This window comes from Pinus tabuliformis, chromosome J (assembly GCF_031772625.1).
Source record: "Pinus tabuliformis cultivar Carrire ecotype Pingquan chromosome J, CPIR1, whole genome shotgun sequence".
NCBI lineage: Eukaryota > Viridiplantae > Streptophyta > Pinopsida > Pinales > Pinaceae > Pinus > Pinus tabuliformis.
Window position 1 is genome coordinate 43,410,155 of NC_142295.1, and position 15,800 is coordinate 43,425,954.

Genomic DNA, 15,800 nt, shown 5'->3' on the forward strand with positions numbered 1-15,800 from the left:
GTGACAAAATAGGTGCAACATAACTTATTGTTCCTTTGATTGCCATTGCCTTTGAAATTGTTGTTGTTGTTGTCATTATCCCTTGGAGGATTCTTCTTGTGAGGACTCTCTCTAGCATAGTGGCCGAACCTGTTTCAATTGTAGCACCTTCCTTTTCTTCCTTGTTTGAATCGCTTCTTAGATCCTTGACCTTGTCTTCTTGGACCAACATTATTCTTCCTTTTTCTATGAGCGGAGAAGGCAGTAGGTTCATTTCCATTGGAGGACTTATCTCTATCCATCATCCTTGTCTCTTCTTGAGTTCATCGTTTGTCAATTTTTACTGATATTTTGATGGTATCTTGATTTTGCCAATGTTTGCCGATTTTTATCGATATTTTCCCGACTTTTATGATTTTTTTTTTTTCTGGACCCTTGCCGATTTTATCCTGATTCTGATGTTTGCAACATTGATAATTGCATCGCATGGTCTTGAAAGACCTCTAAGTGCATTGAGAGTGAGCTCCCTTGTCAGCGATAACTTCTCCAATAGATAGTAGGTCATTCTTGATTTGAGTTATTCTCATGAAGTAGAATTGGATAGACTCCCCTTTATCCATCTTGATATCCTTCAACTTGCTTTTGAGAAAGAGGATTTGATTTGCATTTTTCACTTTGAGCATCCCAACCAACTTATCATACATCTCCTCAGATGTTCCCAAATCAGAAATATAGGCAACCAAATGCTTTTGAAATGAGTAAATGATATTTTTCTTAGCTTCGACCTCATCTTTTCTATGCTTCGTCTTAGCAACAACCGATGCATTTGAAGGAGGCTCCACCACTTTTTCCTGCACATAGTCCAAAGCTTCATGCCCCTCCAAAGTCAAGTCCAAAGTCATCTTCCATGCATGATAGTCAAATTTGTCTTTAAGCTTGTCCTCAGTCTTGAAATAAGGTGTAGATCCATGGAAACGTCCAATAGTCTTGTCCAACAAATCTCTTAGTGATTGCTTTTCTCTCTCTTGCTTGGGCTTTGTTTTCACCTGGGCTTTGAAACCATGTTAATTTTAGTTAACAATGGTATGTTCTATGCTTGCAACAATTTCTTCAATATCATTTGGTTAGCCCAATGACAATTTCCAATTTAATTTCCAATAACAATCACATTAATCATCACATTGATACAAACTGTAGATAGAACATGAACAATAAAAGCAGAAGACAAGCCAAGACAAGAGAACACCAGAATTTGGCGAATGCCAAGGAAAAACCCCAAGATGGGGAAAACCCTTTGATCAATTCTTCTTATTATTATATCAAATGTTCAATAAAGAGAGAGAGTACAATAAAATCAATATTGACTTGCCAATAGATGATCAAAACCATTGTCCAAAACAACCCAGTCAATCTGTGATTTCCTGTTTCCAAATAGTAGCAGTCAACAACCCTAACCAGAAAGTCAACGCTAATCAACGCAACAACATACAATCCACAATGTAGCTCGATCAAACTCAGTCAAACTCGACCTTCTTTGCTGGTCAAAGTCAACGCAAAACAATTTCAAAATAGTTGGTCAAACTTGGTAAAAGTTTGCACTTCTGTCCTACGGTTAAGCTTGCTGTCAGCTTGGTCAACAAGCCTCGAAAACCTTGGTTTTTGTGCCAATCAATGCAGTGCTCGAAAATAGAATTTCTGGCACAAAAAACACAGTCAAAGGAGGTCAAAATAGCCTTGGTCAACGTTGGTCAAACCCTGCAACAGATCTTGAAATTCGGCCTCCTGAAATTCATCCTCTTTCAGTGACATGTGTGAGAGAAGAAGAGTTGCTCCTACAATTTGTGCGACCCAATCAAATGAGGAGAGAAATGATGATTTGTGATGATGCCAAATGAGGTTTGAGGTCTCCCTTATTCATACAAGTCGTTGAGGGTCAAATGACATGTCCATTGGGCCTAATGATGATGAGGCTGACCTTGACAATTTGCACATGTGTGGGCTTGACCTCAAAAAGATATTTTTCCTTGTCCAAATTTGATGATTTTTAGGTCGATTTTGGTCCTTTGGAAAAGAGGAATTCAATGCAATAATCATCTCCATCAATTGAGCAGTCCAAAGTGGAATTTGGCCCTAGTTTCCAATTTTAAAACTAGGCCTCCTTTAGCCTACAACCTAGTTAGGGAATAGTGCTGCTGTCAAGGTGGAACATGGCCTTGCATGAAATGAAGCCTTAAATGCCCACGACCTTCTTAAATATTAGCCTGAAAATGTGTGCCCAAGGTCTCGCAAACAACTTGTTAAATGTTTTAAACAATAATTCAGGCAAGTTGCCACAAGAACAAATTAGTGATGGCTGCAAGACAAATCAAGTGTTAGCTATGAAACAAGTCAAGAAAATGCAATGTATATATACAATATAATCTACAAGGGCTAAGCTAAAGAGTATGAGTAAACTCTCCTCTTTGCTTAGTCATTATTAAGCTTTTGAATAACAAAATTATAATAATGAAGCACAAGATTTTGAGAGAGAAATTTTAAATGGATTATACTCGATATATGAACCAAGGCCAAAATTCTTTGTAGGACAAGTCAAAAGATGAGGCCTTGAGAATTAACAAATGTGGGTTCTCCTTCGAATATTTTCAAGAATGGGTTGGTTCCTTCAAGAACTTTTCCTCACGCTTGAAGCTTGATCCAAGGAAAAGTCTTCTACACAACTTCACATAGACAAATTAGATCCATATGGGTTTAATCACATGCAATGATGAGAAAATTTTAGAGATATATTGGACATCAACTAAAGCGTTCTCTATCTAGAGAAAGTAAATAAACCTCATGCCAATGTAAGATAGCTATACATCAACACAACTTGAAAAGCATAATGGAAATAATAGCATAATGAAATGAGTAGACAAATAAAAGCAAATGATCAAGATATTACCATACACGATGAGAACAACACCTCAAATGTAACCCCAAAGTCTTTTTGATATTGCAAAATACACAATAGCAAAGCTTCCGCAAGCACACGAGCTCGTATCAAGGTTACAAAGTGAGAGCCCAAAGCTCCTTTAAATAGAGAAATGGGAGAAAACCCTGAGCGAGACACCATGTGACAAGTGTGATTGGAGAAGATCCGAAGAAGAGCAAATCGAACCCGAACTGTAGAGTAGGCATGACACATGTGAAGTCCAACCAATCGAATTCCTCAAGTGTGGCAATGGATCTCCCATCAAAAAATGCGAGTTCTCCATGTGTGAGGCAGGTGGATGGCAAGTGTGAACCAAAGGGAGCCATCTCTCATGTAATATCAACCACTAAACCAAAGGATGACACATCTTAACCTTCCCATGCGTAGAGCTGCCAATCAAGGAATGCATGGGCCTATTATTTTGGGGTGAGGTTGGAGGGAAAAACTTTGCCGATTATCCGTGTTTAGAAACACAGATAATCAGTGAGACGAAAACCTCTTAGGATGAAATTCATCGCCAAAATAATAGGCTTACCTAGGTTTTTACATAAATACACGGTTTTACTAACATCATTTACACTATAAACTTGCAGAATGGGTTTACATTGAAATAAGAATTGCTGGCTAATGATTCTGAACTTTAAAAAAATTTCCTTCGCGCTTCCGGATCCTACTTCCTTGGAATGTTGAGAAAATGGGTGCAACAGTAGGTATGGCTTGTGAGAGGGAGGTTGGATGGTAAAGAGATGTAAGACGTGAGGAAGCATATCTTGGTTGGCTAGGACATAGCCTACCACATTAACATTGCCACTATGAGGGGAACAAGTGGAGTTGGTAATGTTAGGTAGCATTAAAAATCATTAAGGAGTTCGTGTGATGCTCTAAGAGGGAGAAGATATTTTCCATATGCATAAATGAGACCAATACCATCTACTAAAGCTCTATGTAGATCAACACCAAAGGATATCCTTAGATATACCATGTACCAATATCTAAAGTGTGCTAGTCTTGACATTGAAGTCGCCCAAGAGAATGACATTCCCTGGAACAAAGTACTAGTCTTGGCACAATTCGTATCACTATATATGCCATGTATCAATTCATAAAATGTATTAGTCTTGACACAATTAAGAATTTATTTCATGTCTTGTAAATGATCAGCTAGGATCCTACCTAGAAGTCATAGAAGAAGGGGACTTCAAACTTGGGCCACATACAACACTAACATCAACCATGGCTTGCAATTAAAGGGATCAGATGTCATTGAAAGGAAATTTTGAATAGAACTAAAACTTGCATATGACTTTGTCAACCTATTAATGAACATTATCATTTATTTACTGCTCTCTAACTCCCAAACTGGTTTTAGAATTAGGAAGGTGCAAGTAGTAGATAATGTAGCTGAAGTACTAGTAGGGCTTTCGGGATGTGTATGTGGATCAACCATAACGAACAAGATCAATACTTGTGCTATGAACAATAAAAACTGAGCATTTACATATTTTTTGCAATTTTTTTCTTGTGTTTTGCAACTTTAGCGCCTTCTAGATTGGCATTTCTCGATGGGTAACACCAATAGCCATACTTTTGTAGGGTTTTACATCATGGTTAGGGTTTTTGCAATTTGTTACTTTAAATTGGTTGATGCGTTGTGTTGACCACTACCGGTCAACTACCCATGCAGTCCACCCCTTTTTCTTTGCAAAAAAAGGGGCAGCACCTGATCGACGTGTCCGAACCATCCTGCAGTCATCAGCAGTTTCATCATTTTGATTGTAAACCCAGTCTGCATGTATGAATTGTAAATAATCTTAGCAGACATGAGTCATGTATGTAAATTGCCTAGGTGGACCTAACTTTCTGATGGTAATCTACGTCCCGGAAGGTTTTTTGTCTCACCGATCCATGATCGGCAGAGTTTTCCTTCAAGCCTGACCCCAAAGCCGGGATGGATTTTGTCATTAGAATTTTAGGAGAATCCTAGTGTGTTGATCTGCTAGATTATAAGTGTGTCGCAGAAACTGGGTGATTTATGAGGGTCTATGTTAAGTGGGTTTGTCCCCTTAAGATGTAAATTGTAAAAGTCATGATGTAATGTGTCTTGAGGGTTGGAAAATGTTTTAATTCCCCTCATGAGTCCTAAGTCCTAGGTCCTAGGTGATGTTTCCAAAGGCTTAGTTCGATGATCCATTTAATAAAATAAATAAAATAATAAAATAATTAAAAAATTAAAAAATGAAATAAAAATAAATAAATAAATAAAAATAATAAAAAATTAAAAAATAGAGCAAAAACCCTAAATAATAAAATAATAATATTTTAAGTGAATGCATGCAAAATATTATTTTTTAATAAATCGACGGATGAGATCAAGAGATGTCTTGATCCTCATCAACGGTCGAGATCATTTCAGCATGGATCACTCGAACTAGCCGTTGGAGTCATTTCCTTTAAGTAGGGTGCTAGGGGTCATTTTCGCCAGGATTGGAATAAGATCTGTGAGTCTGGTACTGAAGAAGCTCTCTTGTAAATCTGTTTCTGGTTAATAAAAGAAGACTTTGGGGTCCATATCTTGCTGGTGTTACTCTCTTGAAATGCTGTGAGATTGTTTAATTTTCTGCATATTTTATTTTCAGCCATTAATAATAGCTAATTGTAGAGTATTGTGAGCACAAGTATCTTGCTCACTTGCTAGAGTTTGAGTGTTGTTAGGGTTTCTGAAGTAATGGCAGGTATCTCCATTACTTTTTGAGATCTAGCAGCATTTTTGCCCTCTTTACTGATGGTTGTCTTGAGCTGTGCAGAAAACCCTTACTGAAGAAGAATTAACGGGCGTTAGGGGAAGTTCTCGGCTGAACCAGCCAACTTCCGCAAGCATTTTTTGGTGAGCCCAGTTGGATTTGATCCTGGGTCTATCATTCAGTTTATTTTTTTGATTTGCATGAGAGATTTTCTGAAGTTCTTCACAGTGAAAAACTAAAATTTTTATTCTTTAAAATATTTTTGTGCTTATTGTTGAATCTGGCTGTTAAGGGGCCAAATCTGTAAATTTAATCAGCTGTTTTAGGGTTTCAAATTTTTCTGATCTAGGGTTTCAAATTTTTGTTTTATGCAGTCTTCATTGGGGTTTTAGGGTTTTTAGTTCAGTTTCTGGCATACTCCATTTTAGGTTCTCTTTCTCTTGCAGGTTACAGGCTTGATCCAAAGCCTCAAAATACATGTTGGGGTTTTTCTGAGCTACCATTTCACACAACAATACATCAACTGTGCCTGTATTGCTTGAGCCAGATTACGGATTCTGCCTTCTCAGTCGCCTGCGTGGATCTGGTCAAGTGATTCATCATAGATAACGCAGCGAGAGACGTGGTCGTTTCACAATACCCTTGACATCGGTTTTCAACCAGTTCACTTGAAAAATTATTCCGCTCCAGCCGCTCAGACAAAATAGCCGGTTTCAACGTGGGCGCCAAACCAAAACACGCCGCTGTCTCAGGCGATCAAGCCAGGTTTCGATTTCTACGAAGTATCAATGGCTCGGGGTTATCTGGTATTGCGGACGTGCATTTACTGATAAAAGGAGAAGCGTTTAAACCTGTCTGCCCCTGTGCGTTCTCACGTAGAAGTTTTCAGAAAACTGTCTGCCATTTCCAAACAATCTCAGTGTTCTCCTAACCGCAGAAAGATCCATCACCACGCATCCCTGAGCTCGAGTTTATCAACGCTGCCGCCGACAAAGAGTTTCCAGGTTTATCATTTTATATGCAAGCTATCCAGAGCCGCCATCAAAAGGGAAACGCGTGCATTTCATCCACCTCCACGTGATCAAACGATACCAGTCAGCACTAGGTGAGATCCAAGCTGCCTCGATCGGGTCACTCCGCTTCCGTTCATCTTCAGCACGCTCACACTCAAGTTAATTCTTCAGACGCAAGGTAAAATCGATTCATTCTGCCCTCCTCCGTCTAACTGTGCTTTTGAATTCTTATTCTGCGTTTCAATACGGGGTCAGGATCTTCATTTTAATGCACAGTGGTATAGTGTTTTACGCAGTGAAATTTTTGTTGTGGTCACGTCTAGGTTAACGATAGTTTTTTTTCATTTTTTTTGTTTTGTAATTTTGTTTGATTTTGTTTTAGAATACATTTATAAAATCAAAACATGGTCAAGTGTAGTTCTAGTTTTGACTTTGATTTAATTTTTGTTTTAAATTTTTATAATTTTTAGATTTTATTTAATTTTCATTTTTATAATATAAAAAATAAAAATAAAAAATTTTAAAAAGGATTTTTAGGATTTTAGATTTTAGATTAGAAATTTTCTTTTTGTTTGTATTTAAATTAAAAAAATAAAAATAAATAAATAAATAAATTTGTGGAAAATTATTTTTACCAGATTCAGTTGTTTTCATGTTATATCTTTCATGCTGAGATCTAAATTTTCAAGTCGAGATACGAAATATGATATCTGGTTAATGATTTATGATTCTCGTGGTGGTTTAAAGCATTCATCTCTTTAAAATTCTCAGTTGCTGGATATCGTTTTGATCATTCTAAGAGCATTGTGATGACAAATGATTGCTGTTCACGGTTTATGTTTCTATATCATCTAACAAGTAATCGTTTTAATAACAATCTCTTAAGGCACTGGTTTGCTAAATTAATCAAATCCATCTAGTGCTTATCACATCGTGTCTCGTGTCTCCCAACCAACTGTTTGGCAGTTGGTCTTCATTATCTCATAGGGTCTACCCCCCTTAGCCGCGGGAGACAGGCTTAAATGGAGGGATCGGGGATCAGAGTGACAGCCCCCGGTCTGAGCGTTGTCGTGTCAATCTGTGCGACAACATTTTTTGGCGCCGTTGTCGGGGAACTTTGTTTTCTCGGCATTTCATCATCTTTTCATCATTCATCGTTCATCTGTCTATCATTCGTTTGAGCCGGCAACGCCAACATTTTTTGGCGCCGTTGCCAGGGACATTGTTTTCTCGGCGTTTCAACGACATTCTTCCTTCTCATTTTTACCTTTTCACTTGGCCTGGCAACACCAACATTTTTTGGCGTCGTTTTTCTGTTCCTGGAGTTTCATCGACATTCATTTTCTCATCTTTCTCATCTCTCATTTGAGCTGGCAAATTCAAACGTTGGGGTTATCATTTTGATCTTTTATTGCCTTATTTTTCAGCATCTCTTCTGTTTGTTTCTTGTTTGGGTGGCGACTCCATTTCATTTATTTTCCCAGACAAGAAAGCCTCCTGCATATCTGTTTGTTGATTGCTTTTTGGATCTTAGAATCAGATTCATTGTTCAAGTGGCGACTCCACTGTTTTCATCTATTGATTTTCTTGAGCAGATATCTAGTTCTATCATCCTTTTAATCCTTTATCATTCATCATGGATTATTCATTTAAGCCCTGTCGTTTTGCTGAACGTCTCCATGATTTTCCGGAAGATGCCATTCCTAAGTTACCTATTTTCTCGGGTGGTGATCCAATCGCTGTTAGAAGGCATCTAGGCTTGTTTACTCGCATCATGATCATATACTGTAGATCCCCTCAGTTTAATCATGAAGATATCAAGATGCGTCTATTTGTCCTTTCTTTAGAAGATGCTGCTTTGAATTGGTTTAACAATTTTCCTAAGGATTCTTTCACTTCTTTAGAAGACATTGTTAATGCTTTTAAAGATAAATATGGTTATCCAAACAGCTTACCTTCTGCCTCTAAAATTGTGCAACAGAATGAAAGTAATTTGATAAAAGGTCCAGCTGATGGTGAAAGATCCCAAGACGATTCTTCATGTCAGAATGTGTCATCCACCATATCAGACCAAGTTCATGATAGTGGAAGGGCAGGGATAAATGACAATGAAAAGGAAGAGCAAAAGCAAATTATGCAAGATCTAATGATGCTGGTAAAAATATGGAAAGCAATCAAACTAATCTTATCAATGATGTTAAAACTTTATGCACCCATCTGGAAAAACGTAATAGGGAGATGGAGATTGTGCAAAATTAGCATGCTAAAGAAATTGAGGCTATAAAGACTAATCATGAGACAGAAATTAGAATCATGCAAAGCAAGATGTCAGTCTTAGAGGAAAATATGGTGACCATGAAAGCTGATCATGATAGGGAAATTGATTCTATGCAAAACAAGTTATTAACTATGGATGAAGAAATGACTATCATGACATTTGATCATAATAATCAGTTGGCCACCATGCAAGCAAATCATAGAGAAGAAATAAACTCCATGCAGCATTGCTTGATGGACATAAAGGAAAAGAATGATAAAGTAATAAAAGACATGGAAGAACATCATGCCAGACAAATCAGTGATATAAAGGTTCAACACTCTAGTCAGATGGATGCCATTAGAATACAAGTTCAAAGGTTTCAGCAATTGGAAGATAAGAGAAACCAGGGAACATCAACAGATCCAGAGCCTTCTCATTTGTTACAACAAGTTCCATCTTATTATGAAAAGGTTATTGATTCGATTGAAAGATGGTTAATTGAAGGAGATCCAGATAGACTTAAAAATGATAAAGATCAGATGCAAGATGAAGAAAGACATAGCGCGCATATCTTACTTACTTCATCTGATAGTTTTGAAACAGAAAGTTCCGTGTCATCAGTCATACAACCAGCTAGAAAGAAAAAGCGCAAGAGAAAGAAAATGAGAAGAAGATTTGACGCATCAGATGGCCGCGAGCAGCTTGATTTTCGGATAGGAAAAAGTCCTACCATATGCAAAATTGGACATGGCACATCCGACAAGCAGCCGACAGATTTGCCTGAAAGCAGGCAAATTCTCAGTATGCACTTTATTGAACACATGTGATGCCATGGGGCATCTTTTGTATCGTATTTCTAACCCTACTCCTTGTTTTTTCCGCATTTTTATTTCTGTTTTAGATACTTAATAAATGAAGAGCTTTTATCTTTTCCTGCGCTTAATGTATATGATGATTTTTTGGATGGACGCTACTTATTTTTGTGTTGTATGGATACAGATTCTGGATTTTCACTCAGTATGCACTTTATTGAACACATGTGATGCCATGGGGCATCTTTTGTATCGTATTTCTAACCCTACTCCTTGTTTTTTCCGCATTTTTATTTCTGTTTTAGATACTTAATAAATGAAGAGCTTTTATCTTTTCCTGCGCTTAATGTATATGATGATTTTTTGGATGGACACTACTTATTTTTGTGTTGTATGGATACAGATTCTGGATTCTCACATTCCTGCAAGCAGCAACGTGTCCCCAAGTAGAGCCAGATGTTGACCACTACCGGTCAACTACCCATGCAGTCCACCCCTTTTTCTTTGCAAAAAAAGGGGCAGCACCTGATCGACGTGTCCGAACCATCCTGCAGTCATCAGCAGTTTCATCATTTTGATTGTAAACCCAGTCTGCATGTATGAATTGTAAATAATCTTAGCAGACATGAGTCATGTATGTAAATTGCCTAGGTGGACCTAACTTTCTGATGGTAATCTACGTCCCGGAAGGTTTTTCGTCTCACCGATCCATGATCGACAGAGTTTTCCTTCAAACCTGACCCCAAAGCCGGGATGGATTTTGTCATTAGAATTTTAGGAGAATCCTAGTGTGTTGATCTGCTAGATTATAAGTGTGTCGCAGAAACTGGGTGATTTATGAGGGTCTATGTTAAGTGGGTTTGTCCCCTTAAGATGTAAATTGTAAAAGTCATGATGTAATGTGTCTTGAGGGTTGGAAAATGTTTTAATTCCCCTCATGAGTCCTAAGTCCTAGGTCCTAGGTGATGTTTCCAAAGGCTTAGTTCGATAATCCATTTAATAAAATAAATAAAATAATAAAATAATTAAAAAATAAAAAAATGAAATAAAAAAAATAAAAATAATAAAAAATTAAAAAATAGAGTAAAAACCCTAAATAATAAAATAATAATATTTTAAGTGAATGCATGCAAAATATTATTTTTTAATAAATCGACGGATGAGATCAAGAGATGTCTTGATCCTCATCAACGGTCGAGATCATTTCAGCATGGATCACTTGAACTAGCCGTTGGAGTCATTTCCTTTAAGTAGGGTGCTAGGGGTCATTTTCGCCAGGATTGGAATAAGATCTGTGAGTCTGGTACTGAAGAAGCTCTCTTGTAAATCTGTTTCTGATTAATAAAAGAAGACTTTGGGGTCCATATCTTGCTGGTGTTACTCTCTTGAAATGCTGTGAGATTGTTTAATTTTCTGCATATTTTATTTTCAGCCATTAATAATAGCTAATTGTAGAGTATTGTGAGCACAGGTATCTTGCTCACTTGCTAGGATTTGAGTGTTGTTAGGGTTTCTGAAGTAATGGCAGGTATCTCCATTACTTTTTGAGATCTAGCAGCAATTTTGCCCTCTTTACTGATGGTTGTCTTGAGCTGTGCAGAAAACCCTTACTGAAGAAGAATTAACGGGCGTTAGGGGAAGTTCTCGGCTGAACCAGCCAACTCCCGCAAGCATTTTTTGGTGAGCCCAGTTGGATTTGATCCTGGGTCTATCATTCAGTTTATTTTTCTGATTTGCATGAAGATTTTCTGAAGTTCTTCACAGTGAAAAACTAAAATTTTTATTCTTTAAAATATTTTTGTGCTTATTGTTGAATCTGGTTGTTAAGGGGCCAAATCTGTAAATTTAATCAGCTGTTTTAGGGTTTCAAATTTTTCTGATCTAGGGTTTCAAATTTTTGTTTTATGCAGTCTTCATTGGGGTTTTAGGGTTTTTAGTTCAGTTTCTGGCATACTCCATTTTAGGTTCTCTTTCTCTTGCAGGTTACAGGCTTGATCCAAAGCCTCAAAATACATGTTGGGGTTTTTCTGAGCTACCATTTCACACAACAATACATCAACTGTGCCTGTATTGCTTGAGCCGGATTACGGATTCTGCCTTCTCAGTCGCCTGCGTGGATCTGGTCAAGTGATTCATCATAGATAACGCAGCCAGAGACGTGGTCGTTTCACAATACCCTTGACATCGGTTTTCAACCAGTTCACTTGAAAAATTATTCCGCTCCAGCCGCTCAGACAAAATAGCCAGTTTCAACGTGGGCGCCAAACCAAAACACGCTGTTGTCTCAGGCCATCACGCCAGGTTTCGATTTCTACGAAGTATCAACGGCTCAGGGTTATCTGGTATTGCGGACGTGCATTTACTGATAAAAGGAGAAGCGTTTAAACCTGTCTGCCCCTGTGCATTCTCACGTAGAAGTTTTCGGAAAACTGTCTGCCATTTCCAAACAATCTCAGTGTTCTCCTAACCGCAGAAAGATCCATCACCACGCATCCCTGAGCTCGAGTTTATCAACGCTGCCGCCGACAAAGAGTTTCCAAGTTTATCATTTCATATGCAAGCTATCCAGAGCCGCCATCAAAAGGGAAACGCGTGCATTTCATCCACCTCCACGTGATCAAACGATACCAGTCAGCACTAGGTGAGATCCAAGCTGCCTCGATCGGGTCACTCCGCTTCCGTTCATCTTCAGCACGCTCACACTCAAGTTAATTCTTCAGACGCAAGGTAAAATCGATTCATTCTGCCCTCCTTCGTCTAACTGTGTTTTCGAATTCTTATTCTGCGTTTCAATACGGGGTCGGGCTCTTCATTTTAATGCACAGGGGTATAGTGTTTTACGCAGTGAAATTTTTGTTGTGGTCACGTCTAGGTTAACGATAGTTTTTTTTCATTTTTTTTGTTTTGTAATTTTGTTTTAGAATACATTTATAAAATCAAAACATGGTCAAGCGTAGTTCTAGTTTTGACTTTGATTTAATTTTTGTTTTAAATTTTTATAATTTTTAGATTTTATTTAATTTTCATTTTTATAATATAAAAAATAAAAATAAAAAATTTTAAAAAGGATTTTTAGGATTTTAGATTTTAGATTAGAAAATTTCTTTTTGTTTGTATTTAAATTAAAAAAAAATAAAAATAAATAAATAAATAAATTTGTGGAAAATTATTTTTACCAGATTCAGTTGTTTTCATGTTATATCCTTCATGCTGAGATCTAAATTTTCAAGTCGAGATACGAAATATGATATCTGGTTAATGATTTATGATTCTCGTGGTGGTTTAAAGCATTCATCTCTTTAAAATTCTCAGTTGCTGGATATCGTTTTGATCATTCTAAGAGCATTGTGATGACAAATGATTGCTGTTCACGGTTTATGTTTCTATATCATCTAACAAGTAATCGTTTTAATAACAATCTCTTAAGGCACTGGTCTGCTAAATTAATCAAATCCATCTAGTGCTTATCACATCGTGTCTCGTGTCTCCCAACCAACTGTTTGGCAGTTGGTCTTCATTATCTCATAGGGTCTACCCCCCTTAGCCGCGGGAGACAGGCTTAAACGGAGGGATCGGGGATCAGAGTGACAGCGCTCGGTCTGAGCGTTGTCGTGTCAATCTATGCGACAATACGTTGTTCATATTTTCAATGTGAAAATTAAATTGAATTACCCTGCAAATCCTTTTCGGTTACTAATTTAAGATTATTTTCGACTTATGGAATTGTGGTAAAATTTGTTTTCTCATTTGCTTTTCTTGGTTTTGGCTTTATTGGAAGAAAAGGGGCAAATAACAGGTAGAAATACTCGAATGTGTTCTTCGCAGCAGTAAAAAATTAGGGTAACATTGATTGTTAGGAGACTGTGTCCTCTTTCTAGGTTTTCGAATCTATCTTTCAAATGCTATTGATATATTGTTGTCAAATAATTTTCAATGGCATTTTATAAATATGTGTAAAACCATCGGGTATCAAATCTACAACTTTCATAATTTGATGGTTTACTAGAAGTGATTTTGAAAAAGAAAGATATAGACAGTTAGCGTAGAAAAATAATTATTTAACTTTTGTATATCTCAAAACTATGTAATTTAGTTAACTACTTGGGATGGAGATGCCCATAATTTCATTCTAGACATAGCTTCATGGAGAAGCTTCCAGTTAGTGTATTGAAAACATGATAAGCAGGATAGTATACTTCATACTGTTAAATATACTCTTAGCCACGGAGAGAAGTCTGGTGATTTATCCATTAGATGTCTACGATAGTTCTGCAGCAAAAACATATGCTGTAGTCTAAGAAGGCCACAATTTTGCCCAGAAAATAATGGAAATTCCAGCATTATTTTGAAAAAATCCGTTGGAAATTTTTGGAAATCCTGATTATAGTTGTCAAACATCAGGATTTTGGGTGCCACAGAAGTTCTTGATGGTGTTGAATACATTTCCACCATCAAAAAAACCATTCAAACACTCCCAGGATTAGATTTCTTGAAAAAATTCTCACTGAATTCTGGCGAGAATTTCACCATCTGGGTGAAATTGTGGCCTCATTAGACAACACCAAAACATATGGTTTGGATATGGTTAAAATTTGTTTTTTCACATCCTGATTGTTTGAATGGTTGTTTGGTATGCATTTTTATGTAGAGAATTTAGGGGATTAGTCACATAGTGTTGTGTAGCTTATTTTCTGAGTCATTAATACCAATGGTGTTTGTTATTTTCCTTATTGCTAATCCTCTGATGTATTCTATTCTTTGTTGAAGAAAAGACATTTTATGTATCTTAGGGTTCTTCATGGGTTCAGTTGGAGAGAGACAGAGAGGAGAGAGATACAGAGAAGGGGAATACTTATTTTGATCTTATTCCTTGCAGATTCTGGTTTGGAGGTTTATTCAAGGTGAGATATACAGTTCCTTTTTATTGTTATTATAGTCTGATCATTGCTTTGTAGCTGCATTTTCTGCCTTCTCTTGTGCTTTAGCTATAAAAGGCCAAATAAATTTGAGGGGTTAACATAATGGCTTTTAGGCTTTTGGTATTTTCCTAAGATGAAGTTTTGTAATAATATTCCAATGCAACTATGATATCACGTGGAACCTCCTTTGGTGTCTTGTTTCCAAGTTTTGTCTTATTCTCGGGATAAATGTATGTATGAACATGCTTACGTCTGTGCTCGAGGGTGGCTTTGTCTAATACACGGTAAAGAAAACCACTTAATAGGTAAATATGTTGTGCCAATTCAACCATGAAATCAGAATTTTCCATTGATAAGGAGAAAACACCTAAACAGGCAAACAGAAAGCAAAAGGAAAAAGGCCTTTCTTATCTGCATTGAATTTTGCTTCAGTCCATTCAAAAGCAGTTTAATAATGGCTTAAGAAATAAACCATTTCATGTGAAAAGCTTCTAAGAGAATGATCAAAGTTAGCATTAAAATGTTTTTGACCTTCTTAATCCAATCCCACATTTAACGCATTAACATCCTGGGATTATTTGACAAAAGGTACTCTATTGGGAATAACACAATCCTATTTACCTGTTAAAATTGGTCCATGCTGGTTTGTTTTTCTCTGCATGCTCATTCTGATTAAACTTACAACACTGTTGACACATAAAATTTAGAGTGGTCAACTCTATTTTGTTATTCCATGTGCCCTTATGGTAATTAATCATTAGAGTAAGAAAATGTTATCATTCGAGTTACTCCAAAAGTGTTTACACTAAGTTGCACGAAACGCTGAAACCTCTGGAAGTTTCCGAAATTGGTACGGCTCGAAACGTGACCCCCCAAAAATGGAAACGTCGGGTGAAACATCATATATATATATACAATTTCTTTTATAAATAAGTTAATAACGCATCTTGCAAGAAAAAAGAATAAGACACATAAATGACATTTTAGAAAGAAAACTCAGTTTATGTTAACTCTCATAGATGATTAAATGATTCAAAATCCAATATTATCATTTATAAATGAGGCTGTACATCGAAGGTCCGAAAATCAACCTTTATACATGAGG

At 36.9% G+C, this 15,800-nt stretch overlaps 1 protein-coding gene across 1 annotated transcript in view; it reads left to right on the plus strand.

Annotated features, from left to right (window-relative positions):
- LOC149225392 (ABC transporter C family member 2-like) overlaps positions 1-15,800 on the plus strand; it is a 620,963-nt gene that overhangs the window by 142,011 nt on the left and 463,152 nt on the right. Inside the window, exon 5 of the mRNA XM_089377080.1 lies at positions 14,653-14,677. Coding sequence (XP_089233206.1) covers positions 14,653-14,677 — 25 coding nt within the window. The remainder of the gene's footprint in view (positions 1-14,652; positions 14,678-15,800) is intronic.